The sequence below is a fragment of the Durio zibethinus genome, chromosome 27 (genome assembly GCF_047325235.1).
Source record: "Durio zibethinus cultivar Kanyao isolate XHJ-2024 chromosome 27, ASM4732523v1, whole genome shotgun sequence".
NCBI lineage: Eukaryota > Viridiplantae > Streptophyta > Magnoliopsida > Malvales > Malvaceae > Durio > Durio zibethinus.
In genome coordinates, this window is record NC_143188.1 from 18,045,425 (window position 1) to 18,069,945 (window position 24,521).

Genomic DNA, 24,521 nt, shown 5'->3' on the forward strand with positions numbered 1-24,521 from the left:
AATACTGCAAATGGATTTTGAATTTCAAGTTAAATATTATTTTGGTCTTAATTTTCAAAAAGTTTTATATTGATCTTCAATTGCCAAAATGTATAATTATTTTGATCTTTTCGACTACGAAATCGATTGTTCTTACATTGTCTACTAACATATTAAAAAAACATTTTTCTTTTTTCCTTTTTTCTTTTTCGTTTTCCTCTCTTCTTTTTCTTCTTCTCATTCCCCGTCGGCAAAGACGAATTAGCATCAGCGAGGATCGGATCAGGTCCAATCGACCCTACATCATTCGGGTTGGGAGAATAACGGCACCTGTCGCCGCTAATTCAATAAAGGGGAAGTCAGATTAATGAAATTGAAACTCAATTCTCTCCTCTTGATTAGCAAGGGCAGCGGCTAATCTGCCTCCAGCCAACTATTTGGTGGCGTTGGTTGGGCCAAATCAAGCCCTTGTCGATGCCAACTGGCCCTTAAACAACAAGAGAGAGATTAGGAGAATAAAAAATTACCTTAGTGGGAAAAATATGCTTTTGCCATAGAGTAAATGTAAGAAATATGCAAAAGGCGAGACTGATCCACGTGCAACTCACATCAATATGTTACAACAAAAGTACAAAAGATAAAAGAAAAATAAAAACGTTTTTCTTTTGAGTTCTAAACACACCTCCCCTTTTTTTTATAAATACACCTCATTTTTTTTTTTCAAATTTGTTATAATTGAAATTACTTGAATATCCCTCATACAAGTTTTTTAATATTTATAATTTTTTAAAGTTATAATATTTTTTGAAAATACATTTTTTGAATGTGAAAAAGTAAAAATTTATGAAAAATTACAACAAAAAGAATTTTGTTACAATTATTTATAAATTAGTTTAATGAAAAAATTATTATTATAAAAAATTATAAATTTTAAAATTAATAAAAAATATTTTTTACAATTTTAATTTTAAAAAAAATCTTATGAGATTTTAATTAAATATTTTATCTTTTAATGTTATGAAGGGTAATGAAAAAATTATCAAGTCTTATCAACATATAAGAGTTAAAATTTATTAAAACTATATAAATAATACTATTTAATACTATATAATTTTGTCAAAATATTACAAAATTACCATTGTCATATTCTCAATCTGGTATGAATTTGAGAACTGGTATGAAGGGTATTGGAAAAATTAGAATTAACTCGAAATTAAAAATTTTCTTAATTAACATTATATGCTTATGAATAAAAAAAATAGTATAAGCAATACTACTGAATACTACATAATTTTATCAAAATCTAATTTGTTAATTGAAAAAATTTATAATGATAAATAGATGGAAAGACTTATCCAAAGTGTTCATTTAATTGAAATTATTATAATTTTAATATTCAATATAAAAAGTAAATACTAAAAAATGATCAATTTTAAATTTATAAAAAATTATATTTGTTATTTTATCGTTAATTTAATTAAAATCTCATAAGATATTTTTTTCTTTAAAATGAAAATAATCAAAGTAAAATTTTTAATTTAAAATTTTATAAATTTCTAATAATAATTTTTTTGTTACACTTATTTACAAATAATTTTAATATATTTTTTTAATTTTTTATAAAATTTCAATTTCAACACTTTTAAAAATGAATTTTTGAGACGTGTTACATGACTTTTCGAAAATGCATTTTCAATATGTGTTATGATTTTTCAAAAATAAATTTTCAAAAATTATAAAATTTAGGAGTTGAGTATTTTAATAATTTCACTTGTAAAAATTTTAAAAAATATATGAAATATATAAAACAAAAATATGGGTGCATTTAGAATTCTCATTTTTTTCAAATCAAACATGATATCTTTAATGTTAGAATATATGTTTAGGTTGACAAAAAATCAAAACAATACACGATTTGATAATTGAAGTCCAATATAAAACTTTTTGAAATTGTGATCAAAAGTATATTTGATTCAAAATCAGGAACTATTCGTGTTATTGACTTACACATTAATTTTACTGTGTTTTATATAATATAAAATTTTAACTATTAAATGAATAACAAATGAAAAGTAGACTAAATCTCAATTTAGATCTAAATTTTAAATTAATTTTTAATTAAAGATATAACATTTAATTTGATTCAAATCAAGATTAAAATTTTCAAAATTACTCAAATAAAAACTTTTTAATATAAATAATATACACAGTTAACTTTTTAATTAGATTTTTTTAAAGGTTAGGTTCCCCATTTAAACTCAAAAAACCGTCCAAAATTTGAGAAAACTTAAATATAAATTTTAAATATAATAAAATAGATATAAATATAAATATAAATTTATTTAAAAAATGAGACAAACTTTAGATATGACATTTAAGGTTTAGGTTTGACTCAAATAATATCACATGTAATATGTAATTTATTTTTTATTACATTTTATTTTTATTCAAGTAAGTTTAAAAATGTTTCATCTTAATTTGAATTAAATTAAATATTATATATTTAATTAAAAATTAATCAAATGTTAAATTCTAAATTAAACTTTTAGCCTAAAATTTTCTATTCTTAAACCAATATTGTTTAATCATTAAAATACGAAAAACCCACATTTTTTCATTTATTGTGTGAAATTTTAGAAGAGCATTGATAAAATTACAGATGGGTGATATAAGCCATTCCCCTCCAAACTAACCAACCATGTGGCAAAGCCCAAAACGGACCCAAGACTCTTCGATAAAACATCCCCCTCTATAACGCCACCATTACCTAAGACTCTTCACTTTCTGTACCCTCTATCTCTAGCCGATCAACAACTAAAGAAGAAGAAGTGAAAATGACGGAGTCAGTGATAAGGAATAAGCCAGGAATGGCAAGTGTGAAGGACATGCCGGTCCTCCAAGATGGGCCTCCTCCGGGTGGGTTCGCCCCTGTCCGATACGCCCGTCGGATACCCAACAAGGGGCCAAGTGCTATGGCTATCTTTCTAGCTGCTTTTGGTGCCTTCTCTTATGGGATGTACCAGGTCGGCCAAGGCAACAAGATCCGCAGGTCCTTGCTTTTATTCTCTGGAAAAACCCTTAAATTTATCTTCTTTTCTTGATTTTCTAATCTGGGTTTTGTTCATTTTTTTTTTAATTTACGCTGATATATATATTTTTTGGTTATTTAAGCTGCTTTTTGATTGGGTTTTATTGGGTGTTGCTTGAAATTATTGTTATGACCTCAAATTATGATAATTTTGGTTGCTTTTATCTCTTTTATTAAAAAGCTTTTGGTGGAATTGAAGCCATTTTAGCCTTTCATGGAACTTAGGGTCACACATCTTGTTCTGTTGGGTCTTTGTCTGTGGTTGTTTTTTGGAATTTAAAGATAGATTTTTTAAAAAAATTTATTGTTGGAATTTGGGTTTTGATTTTTTTTTTTCAAATTAGCGTTGGAAATGTGGAGGATTCTATTGATTATTAGTATCATATTTTGTGCCCTTTGAGGGTCTTGTTGGCAAACAACATGAAAAGAAAATGAGCGTAGCTGAGATGAAAATGCTTAGATGGATGTGTAGTAAGACTAGAAGAGACAAAGTCAGAAATGAAGATATTTGAGGAAAATTAGGGGTAATCTGAATTGAGGAAAAGATGAGAGAGGGTTGCTTGAGATGGTTTGGACACGTGAAAGGTAGACCTAGCTGTGTAGTAGTTAGGAGATGTGAGCTTCTAGATTTTGGAGAGAGCAAAACTTCTAGAGGTAGACCACGAAAGACGTGGATGCAAATAATAAAAAATGATATGAGGGTCAAGGAAGTAAATGAAAAGGTTGTTGTGTATAGAAATGAGTGGTGCAAGAAGATTCAAACCCATGACTAACATGATTCTTTTTTGGCCTTTCATGCAACTGACTTCAGAGTCATGGGATGTAAGGCTTTGTAAGTTGTTGTTGTTGTTGTTGTTGAGGGTCTTGCTGGCACAAGACTTCTAGATGTTTTTTAATCTAGTAACTAGTAGAGGAACAGAGGGTATTGGGGGGTTATTAACTGTAATTATTTCATTTTCAGTGCTTTTGTTAAAGGATTTTCTTGTTTTTATTTACACTAGTGATGGATGGAATAGGATTTAGTTGGTTTGGGGAGTGAACTGATGATTGGGGACAATTGTTTGGATTAGCATTCTCTTAATTTGGTGTCATTATCTATGATCTGGAGTAGTATCCTATTGGTTTTTGTTCGATTAAACAGCTGTTTTGGGTCTGGATTATTATGATTGTGGAATGATGTTAGTGTTCACTTTTGATTATTTTATGTACAATGTTGTGATGATCAGGATTGCTGGTTCTTTCAAATGGCTTTTTGTATGTAAACTAGGAAGAAGTTGATAGGAGGAAAAAGAAAGACAAAGTTGAGATACTTTGCTGGCAGTGCTATTATTTGGCCTTGACATATAGACAATGCATAATAATTTCATGAACCTGCCTGTGTGCTGTTTTTTGTTGTTTCAAGAGCCTGCCTATATGTTGATCTTAGTAACTTGTTGGCCTTTCACGGGGAAAACAAGTAGTTAGTTTGTCAAGTAGGTATCTTTCATTTATCCATACATTTTGTTGCATTTAGACTTGCAATTGTAGCAAGGATTGTAGACATATATTGAAACTAGCATGTGCATTTAATATAGAGGAGATTACATTTGAAATGGTCTTGTTTTGTGGGTTGATGATGATTTATTGATCTTCTAATTGTCGGTTTCCTGGTAAATGAGTGTGAATGCATGGGTGGTTATTCAAATGGTTGTTTGTTGATCCTAATGCTTTTTTTTTTTGCCAAGTGTTGATTCTGATGCTTACTCAATTGTTCTATGAAGGATTCATATGCTGATTTATTGGTTCTTAAAACTGCTTTAATCCACATTATATGTTGTATTGAGCATATAGATTTTAAGGTGATTTTCCAACTGCATTAGTGCAGGTATGGATATTGATAATATCAGGCACTAAATAAATTGTATAATTGATCTCAAAGCAGTATATTTGGTGGGTTTATGTATGTTCTTGGCTTTTGACCATCTTAGACTCACTAGGAAGTAAGGCTTCTAGCTTGTAGCATGAACTATCTGTCTTTTCCTGTTTATGTTAGAGGGTTAAATTGTGAAGCTTAATGCAATTAGCCATAAGGTGCCATAGCTTATCCAACTGAGGCACTTAGCTTCTCTAATGGGTGGTAGGCCAGATGGTTTATGTATTCCAATAAGGTAGCCATGCAATGCTTTATCTTTGGTGTATTGAGATTCTCCAACTGCATTAGTGCAGGTATGGATATTGATAATATCAGGCACTAAATAAATTGTATAATTGATCTCAAAGCTGTATATTTGGTGGGTTTATCTATGTTCTTAGCTTTTGACCATCTTAGACTCACTAGGAAGTAAGGCTTCTAGCTTGTAGCATGAACTATCTGTCTTTTCCTGTTTATGTTAGAGGGTTAAATTGTGAAGCTTAATGCAATTAGCCATAAGGTGCCATATCTTATCCAACTGAGGCACTTAGCTTCTCTAATGGGTGGTAGGCCAGATGGTTTATGTATTCTAATAAGGTAGCCATGCAATGCTTTATCTTTGGTGTATTGAGATTTTCGAGATTCTCTCTGCATCATTAATTTAATTGATCTTTGTGATCAAGAGACATAAATGAAGTAGCATGCAAAAAATAAATAAATAAATAAAATGGAATAAGCTCAGGTCTCTTCTGTTTTGATGATATGCTTTAGATTCCCTGGTCTTGATTTATTTGATTTAGATAAATAGTTAAACTATCATAGCATGAGATAAATGAAGGTACAGATAAAAGTCGATGGTTAAAGCTGCATTAAGTTTGGTGTTATCATCAGTTGGTTGCATTGCATCTTTTGCACTTACCAAGCAAAGGCTATTGGCTATTGTCAGTGGTAAGTTGGTAGTCCAAAAGGAGGCAAATTCTATGTACTTGGTCCGAGTTTTGGCTGACAGGAGTAGGGCAGTCTTATCTCATTCTCCCCTAAAGAAATTGATTGCTTTTCTCTTCATTTAGAATATTCTTTTCTGAAATGCATGTTTCAAATCTAAATAAATAGATTGAAAGTTGTGTTCATTGATTTTTTTATTTCGGATATCCCATATTACTGACGCGGCTTTATTTCCATATCTTTTCCATGATTTAGTTTCTATTATGGAAAACTAAATTGAATACATATGCCAAATTCCACTGAAATATATGCATTTTGTAGGGCACTCAAGGAAGAAAAGTTTGCTGCACGCAGAGCAATATTGCCAGTGCTTCAAGCTGAAGAAGATGAAAGGTATTTAACCATTCAGACTACTTTACCGATTTCCGTAGCTAAAGTGTATTGAGAGTATTTCCATGTTTGCTTGCTTTCATTCTTTAGATTTGTCAAAGAGTGGAAGAAGTATCTTGAGTATGAGGCCGAAGTGATGAAGGATGTGCCAGGTTGGAAAGTAGGCGAAAACGTATACAATTCTGGGAAATGGATGCCCCCTGCAACTGGCGAGCTCCGTCCGGAAGTTTGGTGATACCTTTTGTCGACTCTTCGTCCAGATTTGGTCTGTTTCTTTTCATGCAAACTTTTTATGTTGCTTGGTCTTGTTCACAGTAAGGGAAATAAAAAATTTGAATAGAAACCAATTTAATATTGAGAGTATTGCCGGATATATTGCCGGATATGATCATTATTTCTTTACCTTGTACCTCATTTTAGCTGAAGTAATTTTCATGGAAATGTTAGTGGGAAGGGAAGGCTACCAGTTGCCATTGCCAGCCAAACTAGTATGTCAATTAGTATATTTGTATCCTGTTGATGTCAACTGGTAACTCAGAATGCACACAAAGCTGTGAATAATAGTACCTTTCAAATACATATAGTAACCATGAAAGTCAGTTGCCTTAAGCTATGGAATAACGAAATGGTCATCACCCAAATGCATGATAACAGGATTATCAGTCTTAAAGCTACCCTCAAGCAGTAGCTTGAAAAAAACCGACGTATAAAACTAACAGAACCAACATAACACCAGACCCCAAATCACAAGGGCTGGAGCCCAAATTTTTAACAAAAATGAATAAATTTTACAACCCCACAGGTACAAAAACAAAACCCCAATTCAGAAACACCAAAACTTGGCTGGTGGAAATGGAACAAAACCTTGGACCTCCAGAGCCTATCAATGGAAGCAACACAGTGCCAAAGCAGGTGAAACAAGGGGAGATGGTGCCAAGCTGCGTGCGTCAAGGTTGCTTAGTACCATCACCATTATGTCCCTACCAAAAACCTCCGGTGGGTCCCTTGCGAGAATCTCCTTTCTCCTCCCTCTTCACCCACACCTCTCCAAAGCATTTCTTCAGTCTCCATACAAAAAACTTAAAGCTTTGTGCGGAGGTTTTGTTTTTGCTGAGAGATTTGAAGAACGGTGAGAGAAAGGAAAAGAAAAAAAGCATGAGAAACATGCAATGTTCGTGCAACCAGGGGTGACTATATCAGTTAGACTTGAATATGGGCACAGACGTCGTCGGAGGTTGACACGTGGAATTAAATTGACAGTTTAAACTGGTTATAAAAAATATCCTGAAGCGTTCAAAGTAAAGTAAAGCAATTTCGAGGAAAATTTCAAGTGAAGATAATAATGAAGTAAAAACGAACAAAAAATGAGAAAAAACTGTCGGATTTGGTGGCCAAAGCAGCTCTCTTCGACCAAACCATCTTTGTATAATCTTCTGTTCGGCTGGTTCGTGTCTTGTTCTTCGGATTCTCTTGACATTGTCGTCGCTTTCGCTTCGAATCGCGAGTCTTCTTCATATCTGCAATCTCGTCTCCTGGTAAAGTAGTAATTTTGATTTCATTTTTTAAAAAATATTTTAGGAATTATAATTGGTTAGGGAAAAAGGGTACTTAGAAATCAAAGAAAGAAAATTGCTTGTTCTGTTTTTGAAGCTATTTCTTGCCGAGCTTGTAATGTTCCATGTAAAGCACTTATTTTTCCATTAATTTTTTCTTTAAAATTTTTTTTTTATGAATTATAATTGCTTAGGGAAAAAAGGGGTACTTTGAAAGTAAAGAAATAAAATTGCTTCTTCTGTTTTGAACTGTTATCTTGCTGAGCTTGTTATAATACTGTCTCTGGCTTTGGTATTTGGAAATGGTTTTAATTTGGGACTAGACCTGGTAATCTCAAACATGAAACGGTGATACCGTACGAATACAATACGAAAAATAAGCACAAAAGTGACATGGTTTAAAATTTTAGCAATAACCATACATAAGTTTAACAAAACAAAAAAAAAAAATGTATTTTATGTTTTTGTGTTAACATGAATTGTGACATGCAATTTTTGTATAAAATACAGTACAAATACGTGGATTTTAATATTTTACATGAAACGGATACACGAATCGCCAAATTTATTTGGGACTTCTTTTGACAATGTTGGATTTTTTTTTTTTTTGGGTGTGTGTAAACAGGAGATCCTCCATTCTACCAATGGTAATATGCATGTATCTCTCCAAGATAAATCCAAGTTCTCTTTGTTGGGTCAGTGTAGAGCTTGTCTCAGCAATGGTCAAGTGTTTTATGAAGGAGTAGAAGAGGATGATCTGAGAAAGTCTGGCACTTACAGTGTTGATGGAATTACTGAATGCTGCAGACAGTGGAGCTCTGGATGCTGTAATCTTGATGGGTTATTAGAACAATGCAGACAGACATGTATAGAAAGTGATTACTGGATCGAGCTGACATATGATTCTTTTCATCTTCCTGCCTGGGGAGTTTGTTGGATTCCTAAATTGCATCATATTCATTGGAACGGGGAACTAGTGTCTCACTGTGATATCCACGTATGTAAGTCAGATTGCTTGTACTGTTTGGATTGTCTTTAAGTTGTATTTCTTAATCGTCGTTAATCCATGTTGCTTTGTCTCAACAAATTTAGGTGATATTCTATGAAACTCCAACATATGGTGCACATCATTTCTCATTGAGATTCTGGAATTCTTCTGTGCTTGGGAAAACTTCTCTTAAGGAGCCTCAGTGGGTTGATGAACTTCAACAAAAGCAGCCTTTAAATGACTTGGTAAAATAGTTAAGTACCTTTTGGTGGAATAAGGACAGTTTCTTTTCTTTTCTTTTTTTAATTTTAAATTTTTTTTAAGCAGGATACAGTGATTTTGGCAATCAACAGTGCCACTGCCGCTAAGAAAGTTTTTGAGAGAAATGATGGCTTCAAGAGATCCTCTCCTAATGTTCCCATTATTTGGATGTAAACTCACCCTAACTTTCATTTGCTGCTTGCATTTGCCATGTCTGTCTGCATTTTCTGATGTACCATTATGTGGCTTTGCAGGTTTTGTACCTTCATGTGGCATATATTGGCAATGTCAATGGCATCGTTATCTACTCTTTTTTATATTTTTATTCAGTTTTCCCATAGCTTTTTGAATTTTGGATCTCAATCATGGGTATACTCTGCATCAGCAAAGGCATTTAGCAATACCTGGGTAAATGTTCAAATTCGTTGTTGTCAGATCTTATATTGGCCAGTCTTTCTTCAGGACAATGACCTCAGGTGGCAAGTCTGTAGAGTATATGTGAATTCATTTATTGATATATATCAAGTTCTCAGTCCATATTGAGCTGAGGCATGCTTTTCTATATGAAGTTTCAGAATAGTACTCATTATGCCTCCCTTTTATTATCCTGATATATAATAATGCTTTTGTTAGGTCTCAATCAAGTGTAGATTGTGCAGAAAAAGTTGCATTACTTAAGCATTCCATGTGGTCAAGTTTGGTTGTTGATATCATTATGGGAGACTTTATTGGTTTGGCACTCTTATTGCACACGGAATCTGTCTGTTCATGGGTTTCAAATTTTGCCAGTGACTCTACAAATGAGCTGTTGAGGTCGGGTTGTGTGTGGTTGATGGGTGTCCCAGCAGGTTTCAAGTTGAACACAGAATTGGCTGGAGTTCTTGGCATGATTTCTCTGAATATGATTCAAATTTGGTCTACCCTTTGGATTTTTGTGGGTACTTTTTTCATTTATTTCATCAAAGGACTTGCTATATTGGCAATTCTTTTCGGGTTGACAATACCTTCTGCTTTGGTCATAGACATGATTGCAATAGCGACATTGCATGTTTCAACACTTCATTGGTTAATCTCTATTCTCTATTCACAGCAGTTACATGTGCTCGCAGCTTTGTGGCGTCTTTTCAGGTAGCACTTCAGTATTTCTCATTTAGGATTTAATTGGCTCCTCTAATTCAGTCATTCCTATTATAAGCTAAAATCATTTTGATTTTGTTGTGTATAATATGAATATAGTAGTCACATCTGTGTCCTAATGGGTTATTGCTATCATATAGTAGAACCAGTTAGGAGGCAGGTTTGAGTCTTTTTCATAGAAGTTGTATTAATCTGATCTTGAATGACTTTGAGACCTGCTGAAGGCAGGTTTTTGTACATAGTGGTGCAACAAAAACTCAGAAAGTAAATAGAACATAGTTATAGATCATTGCAGGCCTGATAAAAATTGATCTCTGCATCTAATAGAGCTGAAATATGACCGTCATATTGATATCATGGTTCCTATTTCTGAGAGTTGGGGGGGGGGGGGGGGAAGAGTTCATGAAAGGATGTCTTTTCAAGTTCTGGAAGAACATACCATACCCAACTTTATTCCATCTTAATCAAAGTGTCCAGAATCCTGTTAGTGTAAATTTCTCTGCTTGGAGTTTCTTTATTATATACCCTGCTAATTTCATTATCCTTTTTTTGTTATGCATCTTTTATTGTCCACAACAGCTTTAGCTGATAACATTTGAAAGGCATACAAAATTATCCATTTTATTAGAAGTAAACTCTGTCATATCAGATCTCAATAAATTTATTTAATTGTTTCAAGCTGTACTAAGAGCTGCTGTACTGTTGTTAGGGGACGAAAGTGGAATCCTCTTCGTCAAAGATTAGATAGTTTTGACTACACCGTGAAGCAACATGTTGTTGGATCTCTTCTATTTACACCACTTTTGCTTCTATTGCCAACAACCTCAGTTTTCTATATTTTCTTCACCATTCTGAACACAGCCATCGGCCTTAGCTGTATGTTTATCGAAGTCATCATATCTGTCATACATGCTACTCCTTATATTAAAATTGTCCTTTGGTTGATAAAACCTAGAAGATTTCCATCGGGGATATGGTTTGAAATCATAGCCTGCCACAATAACAGCATTGATTCTCCATGGAGTGCTTTTATTGATAAAAACAGTTTGCCATTTGAAGAAGCGCCAGAAAGAGTGGATATGAATAGAATGATATCTAGCAGTTTGATTTCAATTCTCCACAGCAATTATTTGAGCATAGGTGAGCCCTTAATCAGTTATTCTCAGAAAGTCTTGATTTTCATTAGATATTCTAGGCCACCATGGATGATTCTTAACAAATTCTTAGTATGCACCATTTGCTAAAACAATAAGGGACCTAATACATGAGAATGGCTTATTTCTCCAAACAAAGTTGTGGAGGAAGAAAGGAAATGCAATAAGATAAATCTTTAAGTTCTCTTTTCCTTCACTTTTCATCTGCTAACTGAATATAAGCAGCTAATATTCTTCCTCTTCCTTCTATTTTAGTGTGTTTTTTTTTTTTTTAATTCTTTGTTTGCTTGGCGTTTCATTGGAATGTATAGTGCTAATCATGATGGAAAATTCTTATAGGACAAATGGTCTTGCCTCATTACAGAAAAGCTTTTTCGGGAGTCTCTCGATCACACTTTGCCACATCAGTTTTTGGACTTCTTAGTGGTAAAAAGTAAGTTGATCTAACATATTTGTGCATTCTCATTGTTCTGGACTTTCACATTGCATTTTAAACTTTAGTTGTCTTTCCAGAGTTGCATCTACTTTAGGAGCCACACTGCCCTCAACAATGCCATGGCTATTTATCCCATACAAAGAATATTGGTGCCTCTGTCGAAATTCGATTCTTGCATGTATGGTAGACTGCAACTAGTATAGATGTCATGATTCAAGAACCCCTTCATTTAACTTGGGTGTTCGGATTTTGTACCAGTCACAAGCTGCTGCTGCTTCTTTTTGGTTTGGTTCAAACCTAGGCATTAGAGTTAACAAACAGATTTCTCCAAGTTGATGGGGGTAGTGACAAAGGAGATCAAGAGAAAAAAAATGAAACCCGGAAATTTATTTCGGTTATCCATTTATTAGAATAATTGGTATTTTATTAGTGATTGCGTATAGTAATTATATAATTATATTTCTAGTTTGGTTTTGGACATAACGTTTTTGTTTACTATATGCATTGTTTCTCCATTTTTTGGTTGAAAAGTAGAGCATGACGGTAAAAAGTGACCAGTGAGCTATATTTTGTGAGCTATAGGTTGTAAATAAGTGGTTATATTTGCACTCTCAATAACTTCAGACTTGCATTTGATGAAAGATTCATCTTAATTCACATCCTCCCTATATTCTGATGGTTCGAGTTTTTACTACCATGATGCATTGTTTTATAGACCACTGGTCAAAAATGTTGAAAGATCAAAATTGAAATGGATTTTTCAATTGATCATGTCCAAAATGCTTGATATCAAAGCCAAATATCATTTGAACCTAAACTTAGACAATTTAAGATACAATATGGTAACCTGAAATGATATGAATTAGATATGAAAATAAAATACAAAAATGAAATGATTTAAAATTTTAATAATAATTATATATGAATTTAATAAAATTAAAAAATATATCTAATATTTGTATCAACACGATATAATTTTTATATAAAATATGATATAAATATATAGATTTTAATATTTTATATAATAAAAATATACAAATTATTAGATCTTAATCGAATTTAGTTCAAAAAATAAAGTTCAAAGGTGGATTCTCACAAATCTGAAGATCGATTTATGACGCTTGTAATTTTCCTTTTTACTCCAATTACAGTACTTGGGAAAAAAAAAAAAACAAGCAAGCACCATATGCAGAGTATATCAGATCAATGTGAAAACGTTGTGTTGGATCAATGCACAACGGATTTATTTGGAAGGCAGCATGCAGAAAACCTGCAAGATGAATGTCACTCAGTGCATTAACAGCTGAATCACAATTACATTTAATCTCAAATTATTGACAATGAAGAATAATAAAATGTGTAAATGAAGTCCTGAGAGAAAAGCTTAATGGAAAGCTGAAGATGTTTTGGCTGCCCTTGCAACAAGTTTATTATTCGGTATACAAAATTTGAAGCCAATTTGGCACATCAAGGATCGACATAAGAAGGAACGGGAAGAAAGGGAAATGGAGCAATAGATGCATATGCTACAGGTGAGCGTGCTTGTGGACCAGCAGTCAAATGCCTCACTTTCTTCTTCTGATAATCTTCTCCACTTTCAGTTAGATCTTGTGAGGTAGATGAAAGCTCAACAATCCTGTCAGGATTATCCGCAAGGCATCGCTGATTATCGGAGAGACGATGAAATAGGAGCCCAGACATAAATACAGGAAGATACAAAAGGCTAGCATAAAACATCCTTCTTGCTTTTTGAGTGGTCCGATCGCGGTAAAATGATAATGCTGCAGCACTTATTGCTAGGGTGATAAGCGTTGATTCAACACAAAACCACCCAGTAGCCACACCCCCTGCAGAAAGAATTTCACTAGCTTATATGATGAAACAAAAATGAAAATGTGAGACAAATTATAGTCCATCCGGACCTGGTAATTTGTATGTCTGTATTTTGTTCATGTAGTGTTAAATATATGTAAAATACGAAAAATTATCATGTCAAATTCGTGTGACATGTTAAATATAAAACACATTTTTTAAAATTACCAGGTACCCATATACTATAGTACTAATTAAGATAGGTCAAACAGAAACTATTCAGAATTCATATTCAGGTTATAAATTTTTGGAGAATACCCAATGTTTTCAAATCATGTGCCAATATATGGTACTAGTCCTGTACAGTGAAATTTTAATAAATATAAATGAGGACTAATGGAAAAGGAAGCCTAGTATGATAGTTTTCATGTTTGGAATAAGGTAACTTACAGTCATAGGCTATGAACCCTAAAGGAATGAGATACAGGCAGTTCCTGAAAGCCACGGCAGCCGTTCGTTGACCTGAAGGATCTGCAAGGGAGAACATCCTGTACCTGAAAAAATAAAAAATCATAGAAAATGAAGTCAATAGAGCAAGATCGTGTGACATGCATTAACAACTGACCAATTCACACGCAAAGGGTGCTGAAATGCCTCATATTATCCATGAAAGAATCATCCTAATGATATCTTATGAAAATGTAAACTAAATACATTTCTTAATTCAGAAAAGGTAAAAATTTCAACTTTCCAGGTTATATTACGGAATTTATGTAAAGATCATGTCTCCAAGCCAAAGCTTAGGTTTCAAAACAAGATTACATAGAAAGGGCTGAAACAGAAAAGTCCAATTTTATGTGCAGAAAGAAATATAAAAAGTTGCTCAGCTGAAACAAGTTCTGAAAATGCTTATTGCTAAAACATGTACATACCCTCCTGCAGCATAGTCATCGCGGCACAAGTATGCTAGGGCCATAAAATGGGGTATTTGCCAAAAGTAGAGAGCTGCTGGAAGAATTAATCCATTGAGGGAAATCTCACCAGAAGCAGCAACCCACCTAAGAATTCAGATCAGAAAATAATAAGCCTGTGTATAAGTGGTTAAAGTAAATTTAAAATAAAACTTAAAACCAACTTAAGGCAAGGCCTATCTTTTTTCCTTCAAATAAAAAGACCTCTATATTTTCAGCAAAAGGTTTTAGGCGTTTCTATACCCTCTCAACATATGCTACTTATATTTATTAACTCTCCAACAGAGATTCCATATACATCTGTCAACACAATATGAGGACCTTTTGTTCTTTTTTCCCTTAATTTCAAGGGAGGGTTTATTTTTTCCCTGTTTTATAAGTCATAAGAGGACCTGTTCATAAGCAATAAACAAAAATAAGAATTCCATCAAAGTCCAGAGACCATAGAAAGAGAATAATTCTTCTGCAAATAAACAAAAATATTGGAATGTGTTTTCCATCACCCATGTCAACTAAGGGAAATTTTCATATGAAAAAAGTTAAAACAAAAGCAGAAGCACTAGTTGAAAATAATACAACAAATTGATAGAAAAATCAGCTGAGTTGGTAACACAAGATGGGGTATCACATATATGTTAGGAAAGCTTATCAAGAAACTAGAACCATGTACACAGTAATTTCCTAGTTTGGCCCATAGAAGTTTATAGAAAGTTCTTATCTATTACCAGCCTAGATCATCAAAGACTTTATGAAGCCCTCTCTAAGGCAACAGGATTTAGCATAAGCCCCATTAGAAGCTAGCAAAGAGGCAGGTAACATCTTCCATGTCCTCACCAAAACTTCTCAAAATAAAGCTGCACTCTAATGGGGTTCCAGCAACCGGACAGTATATTCAGCTATTTCAAAATTTATTCATCATGACATCAGAAGCCAAAAAGTTGGCTGAAACCTATTGTTTTCAATTAGAAAACAAGGGAAAAAAGGGCATATCAAAATCCAACTTCATCGTGCTAATCTTATCACTTCGCTCACACCAAGCTAAGAACTTGCAGAGACAATATTTTCTGCACCAAAAAGTTGTCCCTCTTTCTTTATCCTTATGGTTACAGCAAAACTTAAAATTCAAAAACCTAAGCTCACTGAACCTACTAAGCAGTCAAAACATGCCATCAACATCAACTTATCATTCCAGTCTTTTAATCACAACGATCAAATGATATTAGGCAACATATATCCGGAGCTCCGAACTAAGTAGCCAAAACATGGCGTCAACATAAGCTTATTAAATGTCTTTTGATCACAAAGATCAAATAATATAGACAATATATGGATGGGGTTCAGTAATGGACATTTTACTTCCAAGCTTTTTGTATGGCACATGCAAGTATTAACAGGCATGGAAAAACTTGACACGGTTAAATACTATACCAACCATAAGAATATAAACTAAAATTTCCTTAAGAGACAGTCATAAAAAGAAAAAAAAAATTTAAAGACAAAATTACCCTAAAAGAGGAGGAATGGCACCAACAACAGCCCCAACCCATGTATTTACAGGATGAATCTGCTTCAATGGAGTATACACAAATGCATAGAGAGCAAGATTGGAGGCTGCAAGCCCAGCTGCCAACATATTAGCCTGCGATAACCTTGGAGCAGTAGCAACATTAGTCACTCAACTGACAACATTTTAAGTGTTTGGTGAAGATAAAAGAATTACATTTTTTAAATTAAACAAATACAGAAAAGTGAGTAAATTCATCTGGCCACCTTGAATGCCAACAGAGCAGTGCCAGAAAACCCAACAGAAGATGCCCAGGTGACTGCATGTGGTACTGTGATGCGTCCCGAGGGTAGAGGTCTTTGCCTTGTTCTCTTCATTTTGGCATCATTATTTATCTCAAACACCTAGGGACATGAATACCTTTGGTTAACCCAAATCTCAGTCAATCTAGTCAATTCATGAAAAGTAACTTAAAATACAACCACCATGCAGGATTACATGCTTGCAAAATCAACCAACTCAAAGATAATAAAAACATGGTCGTCAAGAAAAGAAGGTAATAGAAAATTAGAATTTGCAAGTCAAGAATTCAATTCTTAGAATTTCAATGAATTTATCTTGTTTCTTTCCCTATCCTTTTGTCAGGTTATTTATCTATCTGTTATATCAGGAAAGCTATGTCGATGAATTTAAATCATGCCCAATGAGCTATAATCTCCATCTTCCTTGATTATAGTGCAAGACAACTCATTGGGCTTTGAATTCAAGCCACTGACACAACATCCCTATCTAAGATTTATAGATAAATAACCTAAAAAGTCAGGTATACCCTCAGACTAATCGTTTAAAACTAATAACAAGAAAGGGGCAGGGGTGAGAGAGAGCCTTGATAATTTAATTCATAAAAATTCAATATACAATGTCCTCAAAAGCACAAAGGGGCACTAGGATCCTAATATTAGCAAAGGTGCAGCGTTTTAGGGTCAGGCTTTTCTTATTTCTTTATTATCCATACTTCCAATTAACCAAGAGGTAACATTGTTTATATGCAACTTTTTATTGAAGATAGAGCTATTAAGATGCTTGCAAATATAAATAGTCATTCGCAGATATCTATTCAATAACGAAACTATTTTGTTAACTGCACGTTTCAATCTGATCAATAAAAACTTAATTTAGGTTTCTCAATGCTATAATTGAGCTTAACAAGGTGTTCAAAGAAAGCAATCAAAAACAGAAAAGAACGAGAAAGGCAACCTGATTCAATGAATTCGCAGAAGCAGCAACCATCATGGTTCCAGCACAGGTACAACAAAGCCCCGCCAAATCTACGGCGTTTCCACTCCCTAATACATATCCAGTCCCCGAAGTTGCCACCACCAGCAAACTAGTAAACGAACCAAAAAAGTCAAAATTCAAAAACAAAAACCAAAACTTCAAAGATTTGCCTAAAAATCTCAGTGAAATTTGACCTGAGACGAGCCTTGGAGAGCTCCCAATAGCATCGACCGTAATGACGAGCGAGCTGGATTGCATCTCTAGCTTTGGAACTTAAAGGTCGAAACGCTTCGGATTTGTCGGCGAGAAACCATAGCTTTATAACGGAGCCCGACGAGGGAGAAGGTGAAGGCGCCGACGATGAGAAGCAGAAGCGTTGATAAGAAGGAGAAAGTGGCGGTTCTACGACGCCGTTTAGAGCGAAAACGGAAAAAGCGAAGCCGTGATGAAAGTAATTAGGATTGGTGGAGAACGAAGAGGAGAGAAGCCTCGAAGAGAAGCTCAAAGTAGCGGAGAATCGCCACATGGCTTTTAAGAGATCTTTTGAAGCGAAACTTTGGCAGAGATTTTGGATTTTTGGGAGTTAATTATTTTATTTTATTTTTTTGGTGTCAACTGTCGAGATGCGTTGCCAGAACACAAGTCTAGAAGTCGAAGAACTTTCTTCAGGAAAGATCTCCACTCCTGTAGCCAAAACCCAATAGCAGCCGAAGAAAGCAACCCAGCCCACGTACGAAATCCATATGAAAAATGTAAATTAGGAAAGGCCCACTTCGAATTTTGTTATTTTTGTGATTTATTGATTTTAATTAATAAATCACGAAATATTATTTATAATTATTTGTTAAATTTAATAAATAAAAAAAATTAAGATTTTCATAAATTGTTTATCAAACTTTTTTTTTTTGTTTCGATGTTATAAATGAAAAAACGTTAATAAATGATCTATTTGTTTAAGAGATTATCAAATGTATTGATAATAAAATTTTTTAATTACATAAATTAGATTAAGATGACATCACATATATTTTAATTTATAAATAATATGATTATGAAAAATAAAACATCGTAAAAAATGATAACATGGTATTTTAACCCAAAAAATATCACAAATTGTTATATTTTCAAATTGTGATCACTAAGTGTTTGAAAAAAAAATAAAATAAAAGAACAATTGAAAGAAAAAAAAAATCTTAAATGAAAAAGAAAAACAAACAAAAAAAAAAGGCTCTAAAGAATGGACTACTATAACCAAGGTTACCAACTAAACTTGGTTGGGTAAGTATAATAGTATGAGGCAAAATGTTTTACAAAGAAAAGAGTGATAGACTCCACATGAACTATTATGATCAAGTTTAATCACTGATATAAAATATTTTAGTTGAAAGATAAAAAGATAAAAAAAAATTTCTGATTCCATTTGAATGGATATGAGATTAATTTCGAAGAGATTAAAAATAAGTATAAAGATGAGATTAATTATTATAATAATAAAAATAAAAATAATAATGAAATATATATTTAGATGTAAAAATAACAATGTGATAAAGTAAAAATGAAAATAATCATTAAGAACTTATAATTATAAGGTAAAAAAAAAATCTGAAGGATAAAATTGAGAAAAAAAAAGTGCGATGGGACTACATAATTTTTACTAGAGCTTTTAGATTGTGCCTCAAAGATGGAATCCAAACGAAAAAACGGTGCGTTCGAAGTGAAAAAGTCAAGTAAATCTCACATCACTTATAATTTGATGAGATCCAAATGAAGCCTTAATCTAATGCATAATTTGACCATCAAGATGAAATCATTAGTCATGATTTCACCCTAATTTCCATACCCTGCTCAATGGAAACCAAGGCCTAAAACATTATTTCTACATGCTATTTCTCCGAGAAAGATCAACCATATGAGTAAATCTAATTATTGGAATATTCATACAGTATAAAATATTGAAAATTTTGTATTTATATTATATTTTATATAAAAATTATATATCATAATTTATATTAATATAAAAATATGAAAAAAAACTTTATTTTATTAAATTTATGTATAATTATTACTAAAATTTTAAATCGTATCATTTTCGTGTCATAATATTTTAGATTGTAAGATATAATTTATATGAGTTGTAGAGAAAAATACAAAACAATTGATTCAGATACAATGGTGTCATTTTGATGCAAGTAGCATCTCTCTGCGACCCTTGAAGAAATCAAACATCTGATCATAAACAGGAAGGTTTTCTTTGATTGTAGGAACTTGTTTGAAGTTTTTGATCCAAGTTTGCAAACGAGGGAACTTACTAGCTTCAAGTAGCTTCAACCCTGTTACATCTTCAATGACTTGTAACCATTGGGCAAGTTGACCAAAAGCTAAATCCACCATGTCAATCTGGTCTCCCCCAAAAAATTTCTTCTCTCCAATAGCATGTTCTTCAATGGTTTTTAGCATTTCCAAGCTGTCCTTAACCGCCTTCTCTTGTTTTTCACCGTTGGTCCAGAAAACCATCCAGATTACTGGGCTCTGTAACAGTTAAATAGGTCTTTTACAACATTGCAGGTATGTCGACATGAATTTGACAAGGTAATTTTTCATGTTTTGCACGTGTTTGATACAACATAAATATGATACAAACATAGGAATTGTCATCTTTATATATAATGGAGATTAACTAATGAAATTAAAAGCAAGAAAACAGGCTCCAAAACCATGTCTGAAAGCCAAAAGATTTACCTTGTCTTCGGCAAATTTAATCCAAAAACGAGCAATGGCTTTATCATATGGATCAGTTGGCAGCAAGGAATTTTGTGGCCAAACCTCTTCGATATATTCAAGAATAACCATAGACTCACAAATTGGCTTTCCACCATGAATGAGTACTGGTATTTTCTTGTGAACTGGATTATACAGGAGAAGCAGGAGACTTTTATTGGTTAGATCTTCTTCTATGAATTCATATGCTATTCCTTTCAATTTCAGGGCCCAAACGACCCTATAATAGAAAGGACTAGGCCATGTTGCAAGCAGCTTCACTTCAGCCATTACTCTGATTCTTCCTGGATGAGTGATCAATCAGAAAATCAGATTGTTGAGACATGGCACGCCTAAAAAGTCAATTTATAGTGTGATGAATGGAGTTCTCCAAGTCAAACAGTCAGATTAAATATTTTCAAGCTTTTTTTTTTTTTTTCTAAATCAGTGGTTGAATTGAAAACAGGTTGTCTTTTTTGAAAACCCTCCATATATTTCATATATTATATAGTGGGAAGTTGGGAAATTAGATAATAATTCCTGTCATTGAACTGGTCAATGGTCGAAGAAAATGAAGTGATTATATTATTTTGGTTAAATTTTATCATAGATCCTCGTACTTTTTTATTTTTATAAATTTAATCCTTATAGTATTATTTAAAAGAAATTAGTCTTTATAATATTATTTTTAAGAAATTTAGTTTCTATAGTATTATTTTTTAAGGAATTTAACCCATGTATATTATTAACTATTGAACTGAAATCTTTCAAAAATAATATTATAAAAACTAAAATTTTTTAAATAATACTAGAGAGATTAAGTTTCTAAAAATTGAAAAGCACAGGGACTTATGGTAAAGTTTGACCTATTATTTTTTGCAGTAGGTGAACTCTACAATGCATGCTGCTTTGATCCTTATTATAACATTATTTACAAAATTGCAATAAAAAAAATCAACCACAATTAGGATTTTAACTTGATTGCAAATCTTGTTTTTCATCGTATTTATGGTCAAATTTAGCCATTCTATTCAATTGCAACTCCAATATGATTGTCTCTGATTATATATATTTTTCATAGTGAAGTGGAAAAAACTAATTTTAGTCTTGAATCAAATTCACTCCTAATCCTCAATAATTTTAGGATACAACGAAGCTTTGTTTGCTAAACTTGTAAAATCAAATCATTGATTAAACACCTTTAACGAAGAATGGAAAACATTTTTTTATACAAAGTTTTATGCACGAAACAATGTTGAAGAAACTTGCTTTTGATTTGAGAACGTGAGTGAAGAAAGAATAAGTTCTAATAATAAATTTTGTATATTTGGAATAATTTTTGAAATCTCTATTTATAGAGATTTGAATAAAGAGTTGTGATTTTTTAATTGTATTAATCAAATTGAATTTATTAATTTTCAAAATTAACTGATCGAATTTAGTTCGATCGGTTTGATTAATTTTTTTGATTAATCAAATAATAAATATATTTAAATTAAATTATCTTTAAACTCTCAATTTCTCATATTTTAAATAATTTAAATAAAATTATCCAACAAAATATTCAAATTTCAAAGTATTACATTAAAAACTCTAACAATTTATGAAATAAAATAATCTATTTCATTATTTTTTATTTTATATTCTGATTTTTTTTAAATTTTTTTTGTTAAAATTTCGGTTAATTCGATTAATTGAAAATCAAAATTTTTCTAAAATCATTTTCATTGACCGATTAAAATTAATTCGATGATCAACCGATTAACTAAATTATATCAATTCGATCGATTAATTCGATTAAAATTGAATTATGAACACCCCTTGCTAACAATCTCGATTTAACTAAAATTCTACAAAACCATTTTTCTTTGTTTGTTTTCATTTGGGACTTTTAGCACTTCTTGGTCCTTTAATAGCTTGTCGTTTATCTAAAAAAAATTCTTTACTTGGGAGTCTTTGTTTAATCACTATCAAACTGCCTGGACAAGCAAGGCCTTTGACCACTCTGATTGATTTCTAAAAAATGGAAGAAGTGAAACTGCTTGGAATGTGGCTTAGTCCATATAGTTTCAGAGTCATTTGTGCTCTGAAACTGAAAGGCATAGCATATGAATACGTAGAAGAAGATCTCTCCAATAAGAGCCCTTTGCTTCTCCAATCTAATCCGGTTCACAAGAAGATACCTGTGCTCATTCATGGTGGCAAAACAGTTCGTGAGTCCTCGGTTACTCTTGAATACATCGAAGAGATACGGCCCCAGAATTCCTTACTCCCAAGTGATCCATATGAGAGAGCCATCGCTCGGTTTTGGATCAAATTTGCTTATGATAAGGTACACAACAAAATACTGCCGGCATAAATATTATGTGTTACGATTTATATCATATTGATTTTTTTTTATCATTTTTATTACGAGTGTAAATGAATAGAATTTTTCACAAATTATTTGTGAACATATTTGATATTTGTTTGTTTATGTTCATTTATTAAACTTAACAAACGATTTTGAATAATATTTTTATATTCGTTTATTAAACGAATTAAATACGAATAGAGATTCGTTTGATTTATTTATATTTATGAGCAAATTTGTTTAAAGTTCGTTTATTGTTCGTTTGTTATTTGTTTATAATAATACTAATAAAATTATATTTTTATCATTTACTTTAATCTTATTTTAAGGTTTATTTATATTTATTTCGGTTCATTTATGTTCGTTTAAGATTTATTTGTTTAAATTTATTTAGTTATAGTTTATTTATTATTCATAAATTATTTATTTATATATGTTCGTAAACATATTTATTTAATGTTCACAAACAAATTCATTTAATTTAATTGAATCAAATACAAATAATCTATTATTTAAATGAATTGAATACAAATGAATAGAATAATTTTTTGAATGAATATGAATCGAATATGAATATATTTTTAAAAATAAATGAACAAATTATAGACATTTATTTATTTGTTTATGTTCACTTTATTTATAGCCTTAATTTTTGTATTATTTTATCGTAATATGTTTTAAATTATCAAGTTTAATTTAAATGATGGTGATATTTGATTCTAACAGGGTTCAATAGCATGGAAGATTTATGGAACTACAGAGAAGAGCGTAACAAAGTAATTGAGGAGACCTTGGAAACGTTAAGAACCATAAAAGAACATGCCCTTGGAGACAATAAATTCTTCGGAGGAGACAAGATTAGCATGGTGGACATAGGCTTTGGAGGACTCGCCTACTGGCCAGGAGTCTTTGAAGAAGTACTTGGCATAAATCTAATCGAAGCCCACAAGCTTCCTCGCCTGCAAGCGTGGACCAAGAATTTCAAAGAAGTTCCAGAAATCAAAGAAAACTTCCCTGATCTTGGTCGCATGTTCAAGCGAGCGACATAGATGTTCATCATCTGCTTGAACTTCATGAATTTGTCTGCTGGAATTGTGTTTAAGCACACTAGTAGCGGAAATACTTAGATAAAGTTATTTAAGTGAAATTTGTGAATTTTTCAATTAAAAGTGATTAAATAAACATTAAAATTAAAAATCAAAATGATAAATTGAAATATTTCGTTTCATAAATCAAGTATGTAAAATTTGAAAAAATTTGAATAAATTTTGATGTATATTTTTAAATAGATGTTTTAAGTAAAAATGTTGATAAAATTTTTATCGATTAATAAATATAGATCAAATTTGAATTATAAATAATATTTTTAATAATTATATATTATTGATCTTCACATTAAATTTTATTAATATATCGATTTAGATTTTTTATTAAAATTTTTATTAAATAATTTTTAAGAAAAAACTTTATCAATTTCACTTAAAAACTTTCACATAAATTTTATCCCACTAGTAGATGCATTTATTTTATTAGCTTCCCATTATCCATTTATGCTTAATTAAGAAGGATTTAGTGAAAGTTTTTGTTGACTCTTGATAAAAAAACCAATTAATTAAGTTGCATCATGCATGACATAAACCAAATTCCAAGCATGTGATACAATTAAATGAACACACTCGAATCAACAACCTTGGACAAATCCATTGAAATTGATATGTACAGTTTATTCTTAAACAATTACTTCCTAGTTTCTTCACTTCAATTTTAATTGTTTATACATCAATTTAGTTTTTATCAATTTTATCACAGAATTCATCAAAAAAAGTTTGGATGCGCACAGAAAAAAATTTTCTTTCAAAATTTCTTGTTTTCTAATTTTTGGAGTTCACCATTTAAATTTATTATTATAAGTACTGAAATTTAAATTCAGATATGCTGATCAATGCCACTTTTTAAAAATTGTTATATGAATTAGTTGAATTAAATTTTACGTTTAACTTTTTGATTTATTGGTTTACATATAA

The 24,521-nt window shown here is 31.8% G+C and overlaps 5 protein-coding genes across 5 annotated transcripts; 3 read left to right on the forward strand and 2 right to left on the reverse strand.

Moving 5' to 3' along the window:
- The first annotated feature begins 2,712 nt into the window (after nt 1-2,712).
- On the forward strand, nt 2,713-6,746 carry LOC111279994 (NADH dehydrogenase [ubiquinone] 1 alpha subcomplex subunit 13-A). Its single transcript, XM_022867113.2, has 3 exons — nt 2,713-3,028; nt 6,225-6,296; nt 6,384-6,746. The coding sequence occupies exons 1-3, from the start codon at nt 2,814-2,816 to the stop codon at nt 6,526-6,528; spliced, it is 432 nt and encodes a 143-aa protein (XP_022722848.1). The 5' UTR covers nt 2,713-2,813; the 3' UTR covers nt 6,529-6,746.
- Nucleotides 6,747-7,538: 792 nt separating this feature from the next.
- Nucleotides 7,539-12,463, forward strand: LOC111279992 (uncharacterized). Its single transcript, XM_022867111.2, has 9 exons — nt 7,539-7,828; nt 8,472-8,843; nt 8,939-9,079; nt 9,162-9,265; nt 9,350-9,571; nt 9,729-10,223; nt 10,942-11,372; nt 11,726-11,819; nt 11,900-12,463. Exons 1-9 carry the CDS (start codon nt 7,658-7,660, stop codon nt 12,018-12,020), a joined length of 2,151 nt encoding a protein of 716 aa, XP_022722846.2. The 5' UTR covers nt 7,539-7,657; the 3' UTR covers nt 12,021-12,463.
- Nucleotides 12,464-13,029: 566 nt separating this feature from the next.
- LOC111279991 (protoheme IX farnesyltransferase, mitochondrial-like) lies at nt 13,030-18,015 on the reverse strand. The gene is made up of 7 exons (XM_022867109.2): nt 17,582-18,015; nt 17,367-17,496; nt 16,376-16,513; nt 16,111-16,244; nt 14,567-14,692; nt 14,085-14,188; nt 13,030-13,669 (listed from the first exon to the last, which is right to left on the reverse strand). Exons 1-7 carry the CDS (start codon nt 17,911-17,913, stop codon nt 13,290-13,292), a joined length of 1,344 nt encoding a protein of 447 aa, XP_022722844.2. The 5' UTR covers nt 17,914-18,015; the 3' UTR covers nt 13,030-13,289.
- Nucleotides 18,016-19,494: 1,479 nt separating this feature from the next.
- Nucleotides 19,495-20,871, reverse strand: LOC111279810 (putative glutathione S-transferase). Its single transcript, XM_022866862.2, has 2 exons — nt 20,127-20,871; nt 19,495-19,916 (listed from the first exon to the last, which is right to left on the reverse strand). Exons 1-2 carry the CDS (start codon nt 20,433-20,435, stop codon nt 19,563-19,565), a joined length of 663 nt encoding a protein of 220 aa, XP_022722597.2. The 5' UTR covers nt 20,436-20,871; the 3' UTR covers nt 19,495-19,562.
- A 1,104-nt stretch (nt 20,872-21,975) lies between these two features.
- LOC111279958 (putative glutathione S-transferase) lies at nt 21,976-23,580 on the forward strand. The gene is made up of 2 exons (XM_089756396.1): nt 21,976-22,476; nt 23,217-23,580. Exons 1-2 carry the CDS (start codon nt 22,168-22,170, stop codon nt 23,544-23,546), a joined length of 639 nt encoding a protein of 212 aa, XP_089612522.1. The 5' UTR covers nt 21,976-22,167; the 3' UTR covers nt 23,547-23,580.
- The last annotated feature ends 941 nt before the right edge of the window (nt 23,581-24,521 follow it).